Below are 17192 nucleotides of genomic sequence, written 5' to 3'. Positions count from 1 at the left end.
TGTACAGTAGATGCAATTTTTTTATATGAATGTGAATCTGGGTGGGGGGGGGTGCTTGTGATCCATTTGAGTTATAGATGGCATCTCTCTAAATCTGAAGTATCAATAATGATATGGGGTAGGTTCTTTGAGGTTCTAACTTCAATATCTCCTCTGGGTTGATTTTGTTTTATTTTTATTTTTTATATTGTTATTTTTATTTATTTATCCGAGTTGATGTTGTCAAGTGGTGTTTTGTACAATACAGAGTAATGAGAGCTGTGTAATTTACCTTTCTGGGGTTGGGGTGGGGGGTTTTAGCTGTCTTTTTGTTTTCATTTTTTTTTTGTCTTGTCTTGTTTTAAAAAAAGAAAATCATGATTCTGTAATTCATTGTTTTAAATGATGATGTCTGCATTATCATTAAATAAATCTTAAAAAAAAACATTTGTATGGTATTCTTGTGTCAAACTAAGAATAGCATACATTATAATGACTTTCATCCTGATGTCCCTATTTTTGGATTATTATTTGTATTTGTATTTTTAGAATAGTCTAAATATAAATCAGTTGTTCCGCATTGTTGGTTTCAAACGTTTACGCCCCTGTTGTTCTACTATACAATAGACAATAGTTGTACATTATAACAACACCCCCCTCCTTTCTACCTGTTTGCTGCAAAACGCAGACCGCCACTTACCCCATACACCAGCTCCCCCACCATCCCGTTCCACGTCTTTGTCTCTGGATCTCTGGCACCGTACTTTCCGTCCGTAACTACAGACAGCTTATACTTTATCCCCACATGCTTTGCAATTTCAGAAGCTAAATCGACACAGTAGCCTTCGTATCTCTCGTTCCCGTCCGCCGTCAGGAAGTTTCTCTTGTACATCACATACGGAGCTTCCTGTATAGTTAGACATAGTGGTGAGCAAACATTATACACAGTGGTCACTGGGCCAGACCTCTTTGGTCACTCACATGACGAAGGCCTTGCTTGGCTATACATGCACACATGCGTGGATAACAAAAATGCACAGTCAACGGTAAATACAAAATAGCATGGTCAAAAAAAGCACTATGCAGAGTTAGTCACGGCCCACGGGTATGCTGGCTGGGGCACAGGCCCATGCAGCTAGCCACCAACCATCCAGCACAGCCTCGTAGGGCAGTGGGAGCTGTTATGGGGACAGAGCAGGTATATAAAGCAGGAGAGCGGGGAGAAAGCGGGGGGTTTCCCTCATGCTAATCTAGTCCTATAGTGACTCATATTATCTGGATATGTGAATAGGCAACAGGGCATGGGTGAGGGTCTCGTCTGCTTTGCATTTGCTTGGTAAAAGAGGGTGGGAGGCAGGTTGAAAGAGGCACTGTTTCCAATTCGTCAAGTAAAAATCAGCGACAGCAATGAGGTTTGGGATGGTTCTGGCTTATTTCTTCCTTCCTTTCTTCCTTCCGTCCATCAAACAAAATCTAGAAAACCATTTAAATATAAAGTGCACCTAGTTTACATGTACGCAATAAATGGCATTTAACTTGTGTCCAAACCAAACTATTCATAGTGCAACAAATTCCAAAGTATGTCTGGATTATACAACATGTCAGGTCAATTACTTACTGTGCTTAATCTATTTTTTTACGTCTCTATATGGGCTTGGTTCAGATTGTGTAGTACCTTCTGATTCTATGATTCTTCTATGATTTCGACCTTCCATTGTATGGCATTTTTTTTTAAATCATGGTAATGTAATGAAAGACAGACAGCAAACTCTAACTTGTACTTGAACTTATAGAAATGACTATTATGCATTGGAACTAATAGCCATACAGTACAGTACAGTACAGTACAGTACATTATATCAAATACAAGGCATGATTGGCATTGGCACAGTAATGGAATTACACACCTTACTGTGTGGCTTTCTAACCTAACCCTGCATAACATATAACATTATTTGGTTATGCAAAAATCTAAATGAGAATGTATTGACTTAGATTTTCTGAATTTGCCTAAGATGAGACCATAATAGACAAAGTCAGAAAGAAGGTCATGGTTTTAAATGTAAGATAAGGCATACCTTATTTTACATTTAAAGATGACTGATGACTGCTGATTTAGCCTGCCACTACTGCATTGTGAGCCATATGACCATAATATCCTGAGAGTAACGAATATAATATAATTCAGTAATTCAGAGGGAAATAATTCAAATTAGTTTTGAGCAAGGGAATACTAAAAGTTAACAGGCTTTGCTTATGTCCTATTGACAGAGCAGGGCCCATGCAGTGTCCCCAGTGCGCCAATTGATTATTCACAACATGACTGACTGAGCGTTATTTCTCTCCCTGATGTCACTGATAATTTACTTAATGAGAGGGAAACAAAATGTGTCTTCACTTTTACTTACGTACACACACTGAATGTCAAATAGACGGCGTCTAACCTCTATAGTTACTGTATCATTAACAAAGCCGGTATTGTGACGTCACTGCTACAACAGACCACCGCAATGTAAAAACTCTAAATGCTTTGTCACCCACACGGATACAGTTGAAGCACTCTTTTGTGAATCGACTGTTTCAACATGTAGTGAGTGGATGGAAAGCAACAAGAAAAATATCCTACCCTCCCAGGACAGAATGCAACAATGGACACTTGACCCTGAGTGGCAGAAATCTTTGGTGGAACATTTCTTAAAATCTGCTTCAAAAGTGTACCATGATAGTAGTGACCACAATTGTTCGGTTTTCCACAGAAGAGGACTCGTTGGTGACCTGCGGATCCACTATATATACAAATTTTTCGTATTCATTCCAGTAGCCAATCTGAAAGGGACAGAGAGATTGACAGTTATTACAAGAAGAAACATGTGCTTACAGATAGAGCCTCCAAGTGCAGATGAGTTGGAAGGCGCTATCTGTATAATTGAAGACAGAATTGATCATGCATCAGGCTCATACGAGCTAGAATAACACTGGTGGAGGCGATCGCTACACCTTTGCTGTATGTACAGTATAGAGGCGGAGGATTGTTCTATTCCTAGCTAACCTCCTCAGCAATGACTTCATTACATAACAAGAAGGCTGTGCCCACGCTAGCATGCTGATAATACCAACACCAGGAAATATATCAACGCTGTCAGGCAGAAACCTTGTGTTCAACTTTTTATGATTTTTCATAATATGCTACATGACACACGAGTGTCGTAACTCTAAAAGCTATCGTGTTGCATTGTGTCATACTGTAGATCTGCTGTTATCGCTACAACCCATTTAGAATTAGACCTGAGATCATTCTAAAGATTTCTTCTAAATCAGTTTTATGAAAAATCTATGTTTCTATGTCAGTGGTTCTAAAACTGTTTCATGTCAAGGACCCCCAGAATTATCTGAATATGGCCACGGACCCCCCCATCTGAAAATATGGTGTGTGTGTGTGTGTGTGTGTGTGTGTGTGTGTGAGGGTGTGTGTGTGTGTGTGTGTGTGTGTGTGTGTGTGTCCCCAGAAACAAAGATATGAGTTAAAAAAACGTTCACTGTGACAGAATATATATATTCAAAGATTTGCGCCACATTTTTCTAAAATAGCAGATCTACAAGCTCATAGCACGGCACCGTGTGCCGCGCTATGAGCTTGTAGATATGCTATTTTTCAATAGCTAAAGTATAACATAATGTTTAAAACACCAAAAGGGGTTCCCGTCCAGAATGGGTTAAAGTGATAGTAAAAGTGGCTAAATCTAAATATTCTATAAATATCTAACCAGAGAAAGGTATCATCAAGTGCTTATGACTTTAAACGTACAAGATTGCCACCTAACAGCGATGATACTGTATACAAAATAGTCAGGATGTGTCTCATACTATTCATTTCAATACTCATTCCGGTCAACAGACTTTCACGTTGAAGTAAGCATCTCACTAAGCTTCTCCTGCATGACTGACTGGACATCCTGAGACTTTAGTCCTGTTTAGTTCTGAACTGTAAAGGCTACATGATCTCCCAACTCCCAGTACTCACTCTGTTGTCACTGCACATACAGTACAGTGCACGGGTGGCTGTGGTGAACAGGATCTGGTGAGCTGTGCTACAGTATGTGAACAGCCAGTTCATTTTGGTACTTGTGGGGGCACCTTGTCAGAGTTCAGGGTCAAGACATATTGGATGTGTGTGTGTGTGACTGTGTGTGTGTGTGTGTGTGTGTGTGTGTGTGTGTGTGTGTGTGTGTGTGTGTGTGTGTGTGTGTGTGTGTGTGTGTGTGTGTGTGTGTGTGTGTGTGTGCATGCATGCAGGTGTGCATGTCGATCTGTGTATGTGTGTATCTGTCTGTCAATCTGTGTGTCTGCATGCCTGTTTGAGTTCATGTCTATCTACTACATATACAGTACAGTACAGTACAGTGCGTGCATGCGTGCGTGCGTGCGTGCGTGCGTGCGTGCGCTCGCGTGTGTTGATAGCTTTTCTGCTGACAGAATGTGTCCTCTGGCCTGCCCCCCTAAAGCCAGATTATGACACAGTGAAACCTGCATAGGCCCTGCATAGGCCCTGCATAGGCCCTGCATAGGCCCTGCATAGGCCCTGTAAACCTGCATAGGCCCTGTAAACCTGCATAGGCCCTGCGAGGCCACCTGCAGTCTCTGGAGCTAACTTCAGACGGCAGGGCATGTTGTTCTACTGTTGACGTGGCTTAGAGACAAGCACTTGCCTTGAGCAAAGACTGCTTAGACCTTCTATGCAGTGTTGTTTTTGGCAGCAAATTTTAGCAATTTTAGTTTAGTCATATAGTCTTTGGACTGAAACCTAATTTAGTTTTAGTCACATTTTAGTCACCTGGAAATCAAAATGTCTTAGTGTTAGTCTAGTTTTAGTCGACTAAATGTCATAAGATTTTAGTCGACTAAATCTACAGTTGTTTTTACACTTGCTGAAAATAGCTGATCTACAAGCTCACAACGTGTCGCAATGTGACGCGTTGTGAGCTTGTAGATCAGCTATTTTCAGCATGCAACCAAGAGTAAAAGGAGTAACAGTTTAGTCTAGTTTTTATTTGTCGACGAAATTGTGAGTATATTTAGTCTTAGTTTTAGTCATCATAGCTTAGTTTTCATTTAGTTTCCATTCGTTTTTGTCAGTGGAAAAAGGTAAATAAAGCGATGAATTAGTCTCACATAATATATCATGCAGTACACAGTACACAATACCAAGTACTTCGATTATAATGGCACAATCGTGTGAATATCAGTTTTGTGACGTATATTATGATGTGAGCATGTCTGTTCAACTTACCTTCCTAGGACCCGTTGTCTTCATCTCGTACACGTCGATTGTGTAGTTGGCTCTCCGACCGAATGTGTCAAACTGGATGTTGCCTGTCATACCTTGCACTTGCACCTGCCATGAACCAATGCAAGGGAGTGATAATAAGATCTGTTATTTGCATCCAAGCGGATTTAATCGTGTACTCCCTGGCCTTGGTGACGACCTTGATGCAAATTGTGTACAGTGTCAGTCACTTAAAAATGCATGTGACCAATTTCTTCCTTTGCTATATGGCTAGAGGTTGTTGCTTTTCTTGGCTTTGAGTTTCACATTTTCAACGGCTGTTCCACCTTTGTGTTTACATTTAAAAAGTCAAACAGCCAAATACAATCAAATATTGTTAATTGCCTGTAACAATAAAGCTATAATATCCTAGTATCTTAAAGCTATAATCGAGGACTTAATGTCTAACATATTTTAAACTTTATCTGTATGGTACAGTACATTAATACATATATAACTAGCACATATGCAGTGGTAGGAGCCGGAGGTGGTCTGGTCTCCCATTCTGGTGTTGGATAAGACACTGGATGACAATGTCAATAAAGTTAATCGAAGCAGACAGCTAGTGCAGCGGATTGGACACTAATGTGCCACTCTACTGTATAGTTCGAACGTCGTTGCAATTAGCTCTCTCCATCAGGAGAGGGGTAGACAACCGACAAAACGTAGAGATTGTCGCTTTTTAAACGTTAACCATACTAAAACTGTATTAAAGTGAACGAGGAAAAATACGAGAGAAGCCTCCTCGCGTCACAGCGAAAGTCCTCCAAGTCCTACCATTTTGAGGGCCCTCTCTATGTCGATGCCTTGGCTCCAGGGCACCGCGGGGTTGGCCAGGCAGTCACCAGCGCTGCCCCTTCGTGACACGTCCACCCGCTGGCGCCGGAGATAGCGGAAGGCCTCAGTGAGCACCAGGATGGCGTCGTGAGTCAGTGCTGACGTGTACTGAAACACACACCCCTCGACATCAAGCACACACAAAGCTACACACTGGACTACTGGGTGTCTATAATAAATAAATAATAAATAATTAAATAAATAATATTATTATTTTTATTATTGGTTATTTCATCTTATCTTACGTTATTTTAATTGTTATGCACACTATTGAGGAAGCTCAAGGCACAGTAATTGCACCGCCTAACATTTGCCACTGGCTGTATTGTTTGTGAAAATAAACTAACGGTAACTGTAATATCTGAGCCATACAGTATACCTTTTATACTCTTTTGTATAGCCTGTGAAAAGAAACAGATAACTGGACTCTGGAGGAAAGAGAGAGAGAGAGAGAGAGAGAGTGCAACATTGACAGCTATGCCTTGCTGACCTTCAGCGGAGTGTTTTTCGCCTCGGGAAATTCTCTTTCATCTAGGCGTTCCCAGCGTTGGAGGAACTGCTGGACGATGGGACTGTCTGGATTTATGATCTGGAAGCCTGTGATGTTAGCTCCGCCAGCGACGACCTTATCCAGGCTCATGTTGGAAAAGCCCTGAGAGCAAAAGAGCACAGCTGGTCAGATATACTGTAAAAGTCCACCAAATACCAGGCTAAATTAAGGTCCCCGGAGACTGCCGCTATTTTTTTTCGGGGGAAAAACATTTATGAAAAATGCAACAGTCTGCAAGGACGCATGAAAAGCAATGAAAAGTCTGCAGCCTGAAAAGCAATAAACATAATAGGGATATATGTTTAGTTGTTACAAAGACACTGTCCTGTTCCGTTTTTCTGAGAGCTAAAGTTATTGTTTGTTCCGTGAACTGAAAGTTAATTCTGGCAATGTACACTCTGGACGGGAACCCGTTTTCGTGTTTTAACTAAGCATTATGTTATACTTTAGCTATTGAAAAATAGCAGATCTACAAGCTCATAGCGAGCTTGTAGGTCTGCTATTTTTGAAAAATCGTGAAAATGTGGCACAAATCTTTGAATATAATATATTCTTTCAGAAGACTTTTTATTTATTTCGACGTCAGGCCTATAAATGGGTTAATGTAGAGATGGTCTGAAAGGTGTTGCTCTTCTTTGGTTGTGTGTGGCAGTGTGCTATACGATATAAGTTCTTACCAGGTTGGCAAGGATGTAGTGGAACCCTCTGCCATTTTTCCCAATGATCACCGCCTACAAGGCAAACAGAGACAGGTTCGGTTTAAGCCATGTTAACCTCAATTTATACGTGTATGAACAAAAAGTTTCAATGGCTTCTAATATGTGGTTGTGGACAGGAGAGAGACACAGCAAGAGAGGGAGAGAGCAATTTGCAAAAGCTGTGGGAGGTTGCAGTTGTGCGTGCGTGCACATGTGTGTGAGAGAGACGAGACGAGAGAGAGATAGATAGAGAGAGAGAGAGAGAGAGAGTCTGATGACAGTGCTTGTTCCTTTTCATTAACTTCAACATGTAAAATAAGGTCAGGGCTCACACACAGGCAAACTTCTCTTTCATAAAGATGTGCCTGTGTCTCACACGCACATCTTTATCTCAGCCAGGCCGAAGGCCAGGGGACAGATTATGTATTCACCCCTCTTTGTCATTGTGTCTGTGTGAGTTTTACAATAATTCAGAGAGATACAGTATAGGAACACTGTAACACACACAGTGACTGACACAACACACAAAAACACAGTCGCGCATATAGAGATTTGGCCGGGCTTTGGGGCGCGGGCCCGCCTAGCGTTTGAATGGACAGCTATCAGTCAAAAGGGGAGACATCGAAGAGGAAGGACGGGTGGGGAGGGATCAACATAATGGAATGTCAGAACAGGTCAGCTCCATATATGGAGATCTAAGGGTTTGAGGTTTGAGGTCCGATGTAGAGTTAATTGCTGGCCGGCTCTAATATATGCAGATCTAGCTGATGATCAAGTCTTCTCCATGAATGGCTATCCAGGGTTTGATGAGGTCAGTGTCGTGAACTTCATATATGGAGACGGCCTTATAGATCATGTCACGAGGCGTGATGGACGGACGGACGGACGGACGGACTGACAGGTTTTCATAGTAATCTGTGACCTACAGTCGCAATAAAATAAAACAATATAAGACAACCCTGCATGGCCAACCTGCCTGCTTCTGGTTGCATCATGTTGTAAAATCATGCAGTCTGAACTGGTACATTTAAAAGTGGATTGTCCGCACACAATGTAATTCTGCTCCCTGTCCTCTTTATTTCAACCTATATACAACAACGTTTCGCCCCTCCGGGCTTTCTCGAGAAAGCCCGGAGGTGGCGAAACGTTGTTGTACAGGTATATAGGTTGAAATAAAGAGGACGGGGAGCAGAATTACATTGTGTGCGGACAATCCACTTTTTGAGTGGTGCTATACGGAGCTATGTGTGTCCCTGGCTGGCTGTGTCCCTGGCTGGCTGTGTTCGAGCATGAAAATAGCGTTTGGTTGGGTTTGGTTGTGTTGCGCAGCCTGAACGCACGGAGCCTAACGCAGCCACACTGTATATATGATGATTTCGGGTGTGACAGTACAGTACAGTAGAGGGACCCCCTGGGGACCCCAGACGGTAACTCTGTCATTTCTCAACCGTTTCAGACACGGGGCGGCTCACCGGAACCGGCCCGGCCCCCTAGGCGCGTTCCTGTGGGTCTGGATGTCCCGGGGACCCCCACACGGTAACTCAACCGTTTCGGACGCAGGGGCGGCTCGCCGGAACCGGAGCGGCACCCTGTGGGTCTGGACCCCCACACGGAGTTGCACCACTCAGTTCACACGGGTGTGATTTTCTTCTTCATTTGATCACTTTTTGAGTCCAGCACCGTAGCTATTTAAAAACTGGGATGTTTATATCATTTTCAAATTACCTGACCAAACTCTGTTTCTCTCTTTTCCATGAGCTAATTGTTTTCAAGAAGATATTGTACAGTGGGGGTGATTGTTTTATTTTCTCCACTCTCTATACACCATCCCACGCAGTTTCAGGATGAGTATTTATACACGCCCATGAGCTACTGTATGCAAACTGAAATGTTCACTTGGTCTTATCCTCCAAGCAAGATGATGATCCACTGCTTCTGTTCCCATCTTTCTTTCAGTTTTATGGACAATACATTAGCATATTATATTCGTCATAGTATACCATGTATGACATGAGTTTTTACAGTTGTAATAAATGATACGTAGCTTGCGGAGTTAGTTCACTCGAGCAGCTTCATGCTATGCTCATGGGTGCATACTGTACATATACTGTATACTTGAGGGGGTTAATACGCTGCATTACTATGTGCATTATTACAGTGTTTGCAAGACCCACATGTCATACGCTGATGTGGCGTATCAGCTGACCAATTGGGCGGGGTATTTAACCCATTCTGACCTGAGATCAGATTCTAAAAATGTCTTCTACATTCTGACCGTTTTCTGAAAAAGCTACGTTTCTATGTCAGTCGTTCTTCGATTTTTCAAAAATAGCAGACCTACAAGCTCGTAGCGCGCCACTCGGTGGCGCACTATGGGCTTGTAGATCTGCTATTTTTCAATAGCTAAAGCATAACATAATGCTAACACCAAAAGGGGTTCCCGCCCAGAATGGGTTTTAAGCTCACCTAGACTGCATGCATTCGTCCTGCCTTAATGGTTCCTGGTTGTTACGCTCCCACCGCCACCCCAGCACCACCGGTGGGCTCTGTGATTTCTGTTCCCCATGGGGGGGGGGGTTGTTATTGTATATCAATATCCCTGCTCTTAATGTTGAATGATGGTGTTTAATCTTAACAATAAGGGTTGAGCGGCACGATATCCTGGCATGTTATTAATTAATCCTGGTGGGGAAACGGTTAAGTGGGTAAAGTCTCAATCAGCTTTCAAAGTCAGTATACAGCAGTGTGTGACATTTCTATAAACAGCACGGAGAGGAAACTGTGTCACCTGAATTCAAACCAAATAGGCCAAGGATGTGTGTCTCAGCTTTATACAGTATATATATATATATATATATATAAAAAATAATTAATATACACTGTATTACTATATATGTATGTATTCCTCAAAAAAGGGTAGTAAGAACTGATTCAAGAGGCATATATAATTACAATTTGAAACCGAGAGGAGAGCATTGATTGGCTCGTGCATTTTTAATGATCATTGAAAGGAAAGGATAGTCTCGATACCAATGAGTCACAAGAACACAACTCAGGCCTATGGCTTTAGACTTCTTGGACATCACAAAGTGTCATTAACTGCAATGTGCTTTAATATTTGCACTATATGGATAATTGCAACAATAATCACCACAATGATCTTTTTTTTTCTTTTGTTGTTTTTACACAACAAGTGTCTGTGGCCAGAATTTTAAATAACGGAGAACTGATTATGTCTCTGCTGTGGATACGGATAACTCATTTCAAGCCCCAGCATAACTTTACCACTCATACCATGTGTGTACGTTGTACAGTATGTAGCTGAAAGAGCTGATGTACAAAAAGGATACAATGTGCCTCCTTGTGACATCTGCTATGTTCGCTATTAAAAAAATAAAAGGCTTCTGAATTGCTTTTGTATTTACTTTCACCTCTACTGACATGCCCCCCAAAAATAGGGACATTATACAAATAACTCAAAAAGTAAATAAATCCATTAGTGGTGTGACAGTGATTCAGCAGGGAATAATACGCAGGATTTATAGCAGCAAGGAGGTCCCACTGTGCATCAGCTTTGATAGACAGCCGGGTGCCTCTCGGGAGCAGGACACAGCAGCAAAACAGGAGCACAGGGAACATAATAGGCAGCAGAAATAAAGGCCATAACTCTTCAGCACATGGATGTGCTGAATCGTTCCTTGTTTTACTTCATACGTGTATAGTTTATAGCATTTAACACGTCAAATAAAAATCTGACCATCATTCATAACATCTACTATAAGGTATAATAGGCACCATGGCATTTACCACTGAGAGAAAGACAGTGAGAGACAGAGACACAGAGACAGAGACAGAGACAGAGACAGAGACAGAGACAGAGACAGAGACAGAGACAGAGACAGAGACAGAGACAGAGACAGAGACAGAGACAGAGACAGAGACAGAGGCAGAGGCAGAGGCAGAGGCAGAGACAGAGACAGAGAGACAGAGACAGAGACAGAGACAGAGACAGAGACAGAGACAGAGACAGAGACAGAGACAGAGACAGAGACAGAGACAGAGACAGAGACAGAGACAGAGACAGATACAGAGAGACAGAGACAGAGACACAGAGGCAGAGACAGAGACACAGAGGCAGAGACACAGAGACACAGAGACAGAGACACAGAGGCAGAGACAGAGACAGAGACACAGAGACAGACACAGATACAGAGACAGAGGCAGAGGCAGAGGCAGAGAGACAGAGAGACAGAGACAGCTAGAGACAGAGACAGAGACAGAGACAGAGACAGAGACAGAGACAGAGACAGAGACAGAGACAGAGACAGAGACAGAGACAGAGACAGAGACAGAGACAGAGACAGAGACAGAGACAGAGACAGAGACAGCTAGAGACAGATAGAGACAGATAGAGACAGATAGAGACAGATAGAGACAGAGACATAGAGAGTAGAAACAGGTAAGGGGTTTGGACAACAGTTGTCCTATAGGTCACACTAATCTTAATCCTTGAACCAGTGACCCACCCCCAGTACAGTAAGTGTAGATATGATTTTTTTTCCCTTTTTTGTTTGGTGCTGGGTTACAAGACCATTAGCCTAAATACTCCAAGGAGAATCCATTCTAATTAAGCACACTGGAGCCATGGCACAGTGTTGCACTGTTCCTACGGAAGCACAAGTGACAAGCCTCACTTTTCACCATTTCACTTCAACCCCTTTTGGTGTTTTAAACATTATGTCGTAATTTAGCTATTGAAAAATAGCAGATCTACAAGCTACGAGCTTGTAAGTCTGCTATTTTTGAAAAATCGTAAAAATGTGTCGCAAATCTTTGAATATATATTCTTTCAAAGTGAATGTTTTTAAATCAGGTCTAAATGGGTTATTCCACCTAAATATGTTGACAACTGATGACGAATTGAAATATACCTGAAATATATACTGAGGATGTGTATAAAACCAGACTGTTTGCTCTCAGGGAGCAAACAGTTACGCCCTTACTACCTTCCAGGATCCGTGTCTATTGTTCTGTTTTTTCTAATATTACATGTTACATTAAGAGAATTATGTATAATGTAGAAGTACATTGTAATGTTAGCACTGTTGTAAATAATATCGTGACACATCTTTGTCAGCAATCATAATACACATACTGTAGCTGCTGTTGTATGGTATACTTATTATAATTGACATATTTGTAGTTTATTATACAATCGTGCTATCCACTAACAACATGTACAGTAAATACCTGTGTGTCGTAATCTCTAACCTAAAGTCTATTGCTTTATAATTATTTTGTGTCCTGCATCTCTTCACCGGTTACCTACTTCTGGTCCATAGTGTATTAGCGTCAGCAGTTCTACTTAACGCTTTCTGACCATAATGTATATTTTTGTCATTGACGCAGTTGCACAGTAAAATAAAATAAAATAATACCGATTACCTAAAGCCACCTGCAGATTTGGTCAATGGAATTTCTTCATTGACCTATTGATCTAGAACATTATTCTTAATGACTCATCATAATGCAGTGACATGATATGGCATTTTAGTTTAGTCAAGTGGAGACTGGAAGCTGGGTCGCACCCTCATAGTGTGTCTATGCTAAATTATTCACTTGATATCATCATGCTTTATGCTACTAAAACAAATGCCACTCGTTATGTTAACTTTCAGTTCAGGATTACATTACCTCTACGCCGATGTCATTCCAGTCCAGACACATCTCGTTTTACTATCGTACTATACTATATACTCTCCCTGGGTGTGGAATTCCAGACGTCCACTGAGCATAGAGCCCTCCTAATGTTCCCTCCTCAGCACTACAGAGGATGCTTTATGCCGCATGGCTCACTTCCCACTTTGCTCTCCCTTTCTCTCCGTTCCCTCCCTGCATGCTCATACACTCTCATGTGTATAGTGGGCACGCAACGCATGCAACGCACGCACGAACAACGCACGCAACGCACGCACGCACGCAACGCACGCAACACAACGCAACGCACGCACGCACACAGGCAAACTGAACCTATGGACAGGATTGCAGTCTACAGCGCCTCTATTATTGATGAGAAGTATTTGGGAAAGAAGGGCTCTATGTCACTCTCTGTCTTCCTGAGGCCTGGCGGTACTTCATGTCTTAGCCCAGTCTTCACCGAAGTCACCAACAGACCAACAGGGCCCATATAGGAGAGGAATAACTCCCACAGCACCCAAATCAAATAAAGCACTACTCTCTCTCTCTCTCTCGACAAATATACCAAAGTAAAATGGTAGTCTGAGTACAAATGGTTGACGGTTGGCATCATCAGCATATGAATTATAAATAAGAAAATGTCAGATTGATTGGGTCGATATTAGGCCTGGATGCAAAACAAAAAGGATGAAGCTGTTGCCAGAGGGGAAATAACTGGGGGGGAAAGGGAGGGGTAGATTACTCACCAGGGAGATAAATGAAGGGGATGAGGCCCCTTAAAGCATGTGCATGTTCACATAATGTAGTACTGTATGTATGTATCCTTGTAGGTATACTTGCAAAGGTATTGATCATCACAGTATCCTGTAAGAAATGTAAGACTAATGTACATTGTTGACTCTGAGTGTACACATGGAACCAAATGGACCCTTACAGGTCTGTAACTCTGAGTGTACACATGGAACCAAATGGACCCTTACAGGTCTGTAACTCTGAGTGTACACATGGAACCAAATGGACCCTTACAGGTCTGTAACTCTGAGTGTACACAACTACACATGGAACCAAATGGACCCTTACAGGTCTGTAACTCTGAGTGTACACATGGAACCAAATGGACCCTTACAGGTCTGTAACTCTGAGTGTACACAACTACACATGGAACCAAATGGACCCTTACAGGTCTGTAACTCTGAGAGTGTACACATGGAACCAAATGGACCCTTACAGGTCTGTAACTCTGAGTGTACACATGGAACCAAATGGACCCTTACAGGTCTGTAACTCTGAGTGTACACATGGAACCAAATGGACCCTTACAGGCAGGGACAAATTAGCCATTGGGCCAGTGGGGCCGTGGCCCAGGGGCCCTTGGCTCTCAGGGGCCCTTCAGGGAAATTGGACCGTAAGGTACTAGGTTTGACGCCCTGAAAAGGGCTCCTGGGGCCCTTCATTGGCCATTGATTTTGTTAAATTTAGGTCAAAAAGATGATAAAAACACGGAAAAACACAAACATTTTGCGCGTACGCGCGCTATGGGGGCCCTGCAAAAATTACCGGCCCAGGGGCCCTCGGGGGGTTAATCCGTCCCTGCTTACAGGTCTGTAACTCTAAAGAGTGTACACAACTGGATATACAGGTATACAAATAGAACCGAATGGACCCTTTTATAAATCTAAACTCTCTCCGAGACAGTACAAATGGAATCAGATGGTATACTATCATATCTAAGGTCCCACACCCACTGCTGTTATGGGCAGAAGCATCGTGTGATTGCATCTGATGATGGGATAAAGAATAACTGTGACCTCCAGTCATACAACCACTCAAAAAGAGTTGTCAAAAATGGTGCTCACTGATGTCTGAGTGATCTCAGTTGTGTTTGGGCTCTTTGTGAGAGCTCTTCCGTCAGGCTAGGAGGGTAGGCTATTTATAGTAGGACGATTGTTGTGGCTGTTATGGGACAGTGTGTCCTACTTACACTAGGAGCGGATATAATGCTAAAGCAAGTGTTGATTTGACAGCTCACGTACGGAAGGAATCGTCCTTGAGATATCTGGACACGTACTGCTGCTCAAGGTGCTGGCTGGTCTGACATAATGGCTGCTGTGTCTACAGTACAGCACTATACTGTTGTGGCTGAATTGATACATTGCCAAATATATTATTATTGTGTATTTGTCTGCCTTCCATTCAATCTCATTCAACGCTAGTCAGCCAGACAGACACTTTTCAACCAACGTAACAAATTGTAACTCAACACGGCAGATATAAATCTTAACAGCTGACGCCCCAAATGGATGCTTACCCCTACTCTCTGTCAGCATAATCTGTCTCTCATCTACGAAACAAACAAGACATTGCGACCATATCATTTTTCTGTTTTTTTAGATGTGACTCACAAAAAACCCGAAAGAATAGCGAATTATTAATCACTAATATAATTCAAGTTGTGGCAGCTTGCGGATGGCGTCTGTAGCACACTTAAACCGGCACGTCACGCGCCCATTATATGGAGATACACGTGGATATCTGCGCTCAGACTATGCCCATATATGGAGATCTCTGGTATCAGTGAAGAGAAGAGCGAACTCTCCTCTCACTAGAGCTCTCGGCTGCAGTCCCTTAAAAATCGCTCAGGGCTGGAGAGATATGATCACAAAGCTGCAATGGTGTCAGCCAATAATAAAGAGGGGTTACAATCACCTACTGTATACTGTATTTACTGTATTGGCAAAGGAGAAATGGTTCAAATGAGTACACACACGCACGCACACACGCACACATGCACACACACGTACACATGCACGTACACATGCATGCACGCACACACGCAAACAAATTGAATAACGTAGACACAGACATGCACACATACTGTACTGTACAGTACAGAGACACACATGTAACATGTCTACAGGTATTTTGTGTTAAGAATCAGTAAACATCGAATTGCAGGAAATATAGTATATACTGTATATACCATACAGACCATCAGATAATTGAATTACAAATGACAACTTGAATATCAGAAAAAAGTAGCAGTTGTCAAGGATTTTAAGCGGCTATCTATCTTATCTCCAATCAATTCATTCCACTAAAAAAGATTTTATTTGGATGATTTTAACCACAATTCAACCATGTCCGCGTCATGAAGGCAACTACAAACTAATGAATGTTTCTTTGAGCCCAGTAAACCAAATACTAATTGCCCTGATTTGTGACAGTACAGCATACTGTACATCTAAATGCACAACACAAATTAGCAAATTCTTCTGAATCAACAACTACCGGGCAAAATGACAGCTGTTAAACACTTAGAGAGAAACACAGATGAATGGACTTTCATCTGGCGTGAATTCAATCAAGGTAACCTCAAACAATTTTAACAGCAAAAACAACAACAAAAACAACTTCATTAAAAAAACATTATGTATTTTAACAATGCCTTCCAGTCAGTAGGTCGACTCTAAGGCCTTTGTTAATGATGCAATTATGCAAACATGCTTGGAGGTAACAGAAGAGAAATGTTGAACAAAGAGAGACAAGATTACGATATAATTGGACATAACGGTGAACATGGAACAGCAGGTACATAAAGCCTATTTAATAAGAACAGCGCATCATGGAATACCCCAGGCTAGATGAAGATATACTGTCAGAGATTTTCGTTTTGAAGATGTTTGTTCTAAATGTCTGCATCTAAATGTCTGCATCTAAATGAATGAATATAAAAAGACAGGATAGGAGGAAGCCATTGATTTGTCATTGTGTGCACTACACTACAGTCTACATAGCACTGATGGTGTACATATACAACCATCACTTTCACCAGGGACGTGCAGAGAGTATTAGAGGGGCAGGGGCTGAAAATAGCAGATCTACAAACTCTCAACGCGTCGCGCTGCGACGTGTTGAGAGCTTGTAGATCAGCTATTTTCAGGGCACCACCCAGCACTCTTTAAGTAGTGGATATGTTCAATGCAAAATGCTGTGTTCAAGTTCAGGAGACTAAGGGGAAAAAGCAATTCTCCTGAATGCTGCCTTCAGGTATGGCATGGAAAGGAGTGCCATTTGCATTTCTTTCACCGTAGTAAATGCTGCATTCGTG

General features: G+C 42.0%; 1 protein-coding gene across 4 annotated transcripts in view; it reads right to left on the bottom strand.

The window, feature by feature from the left end:
• gria3a (glutamate receptor, ionotropic, AMPA 3a) overlaps window positions 1–17192 on the bottom strand; it is a 130215-nt gene that overhangs the window by 63543 nt on the left and 49480 nt on the right. For 3 of the 4 annotated variants that reach the window (XM_083782926.1, XM_083782927.1, XM_083782929.1), the window contains exons 5-10: window positions 7367–7420; window positions 6630–6791; window positions 6080–6247; window positions 5267–5371; window positions 2698–2805; window positions 680–886 (exon numbers count right to left, since the gene is read on the bottom strand). In XM_083782926.1, coding sequence (XP_083639052.1) covers window positions 680–886; window positions 2698–2805; window positions 5267–5371; window positions 6080–6247; window positions 6630–6791; window positions 7367–7420 — 804 coding nt within the window. The remainder of the gene's footprint in view (window positions 1–679; window positions 887–2697; window positions 2806–5266; window positions 5372–6079; window positions 6248–6629; window positions 6792–7366; window positions 7421–17192) is intronic. The other variant, XM_083782928.1, reaches the window with a different exon arrangement.

The sequence above is a fragment of the Protomyctophum parallelum genome (genome assembly GCF_964188405.1).
Source record: "Protomyctophum parallelum genome assembly, chromosome: 1".
Classification (NCBI taxonomy): Eukaryota; Metazoa; Chordata; class Actinopteri; order Myctophiformes; family Myctophidae; genus Protomyctophum; species Protomyctophum parallelum.
The sequence above is the reverse complement of the archived record's forward strand: the minus strand, read 5'-3'. Positions and strand labels throughout refer to the sequence as shown.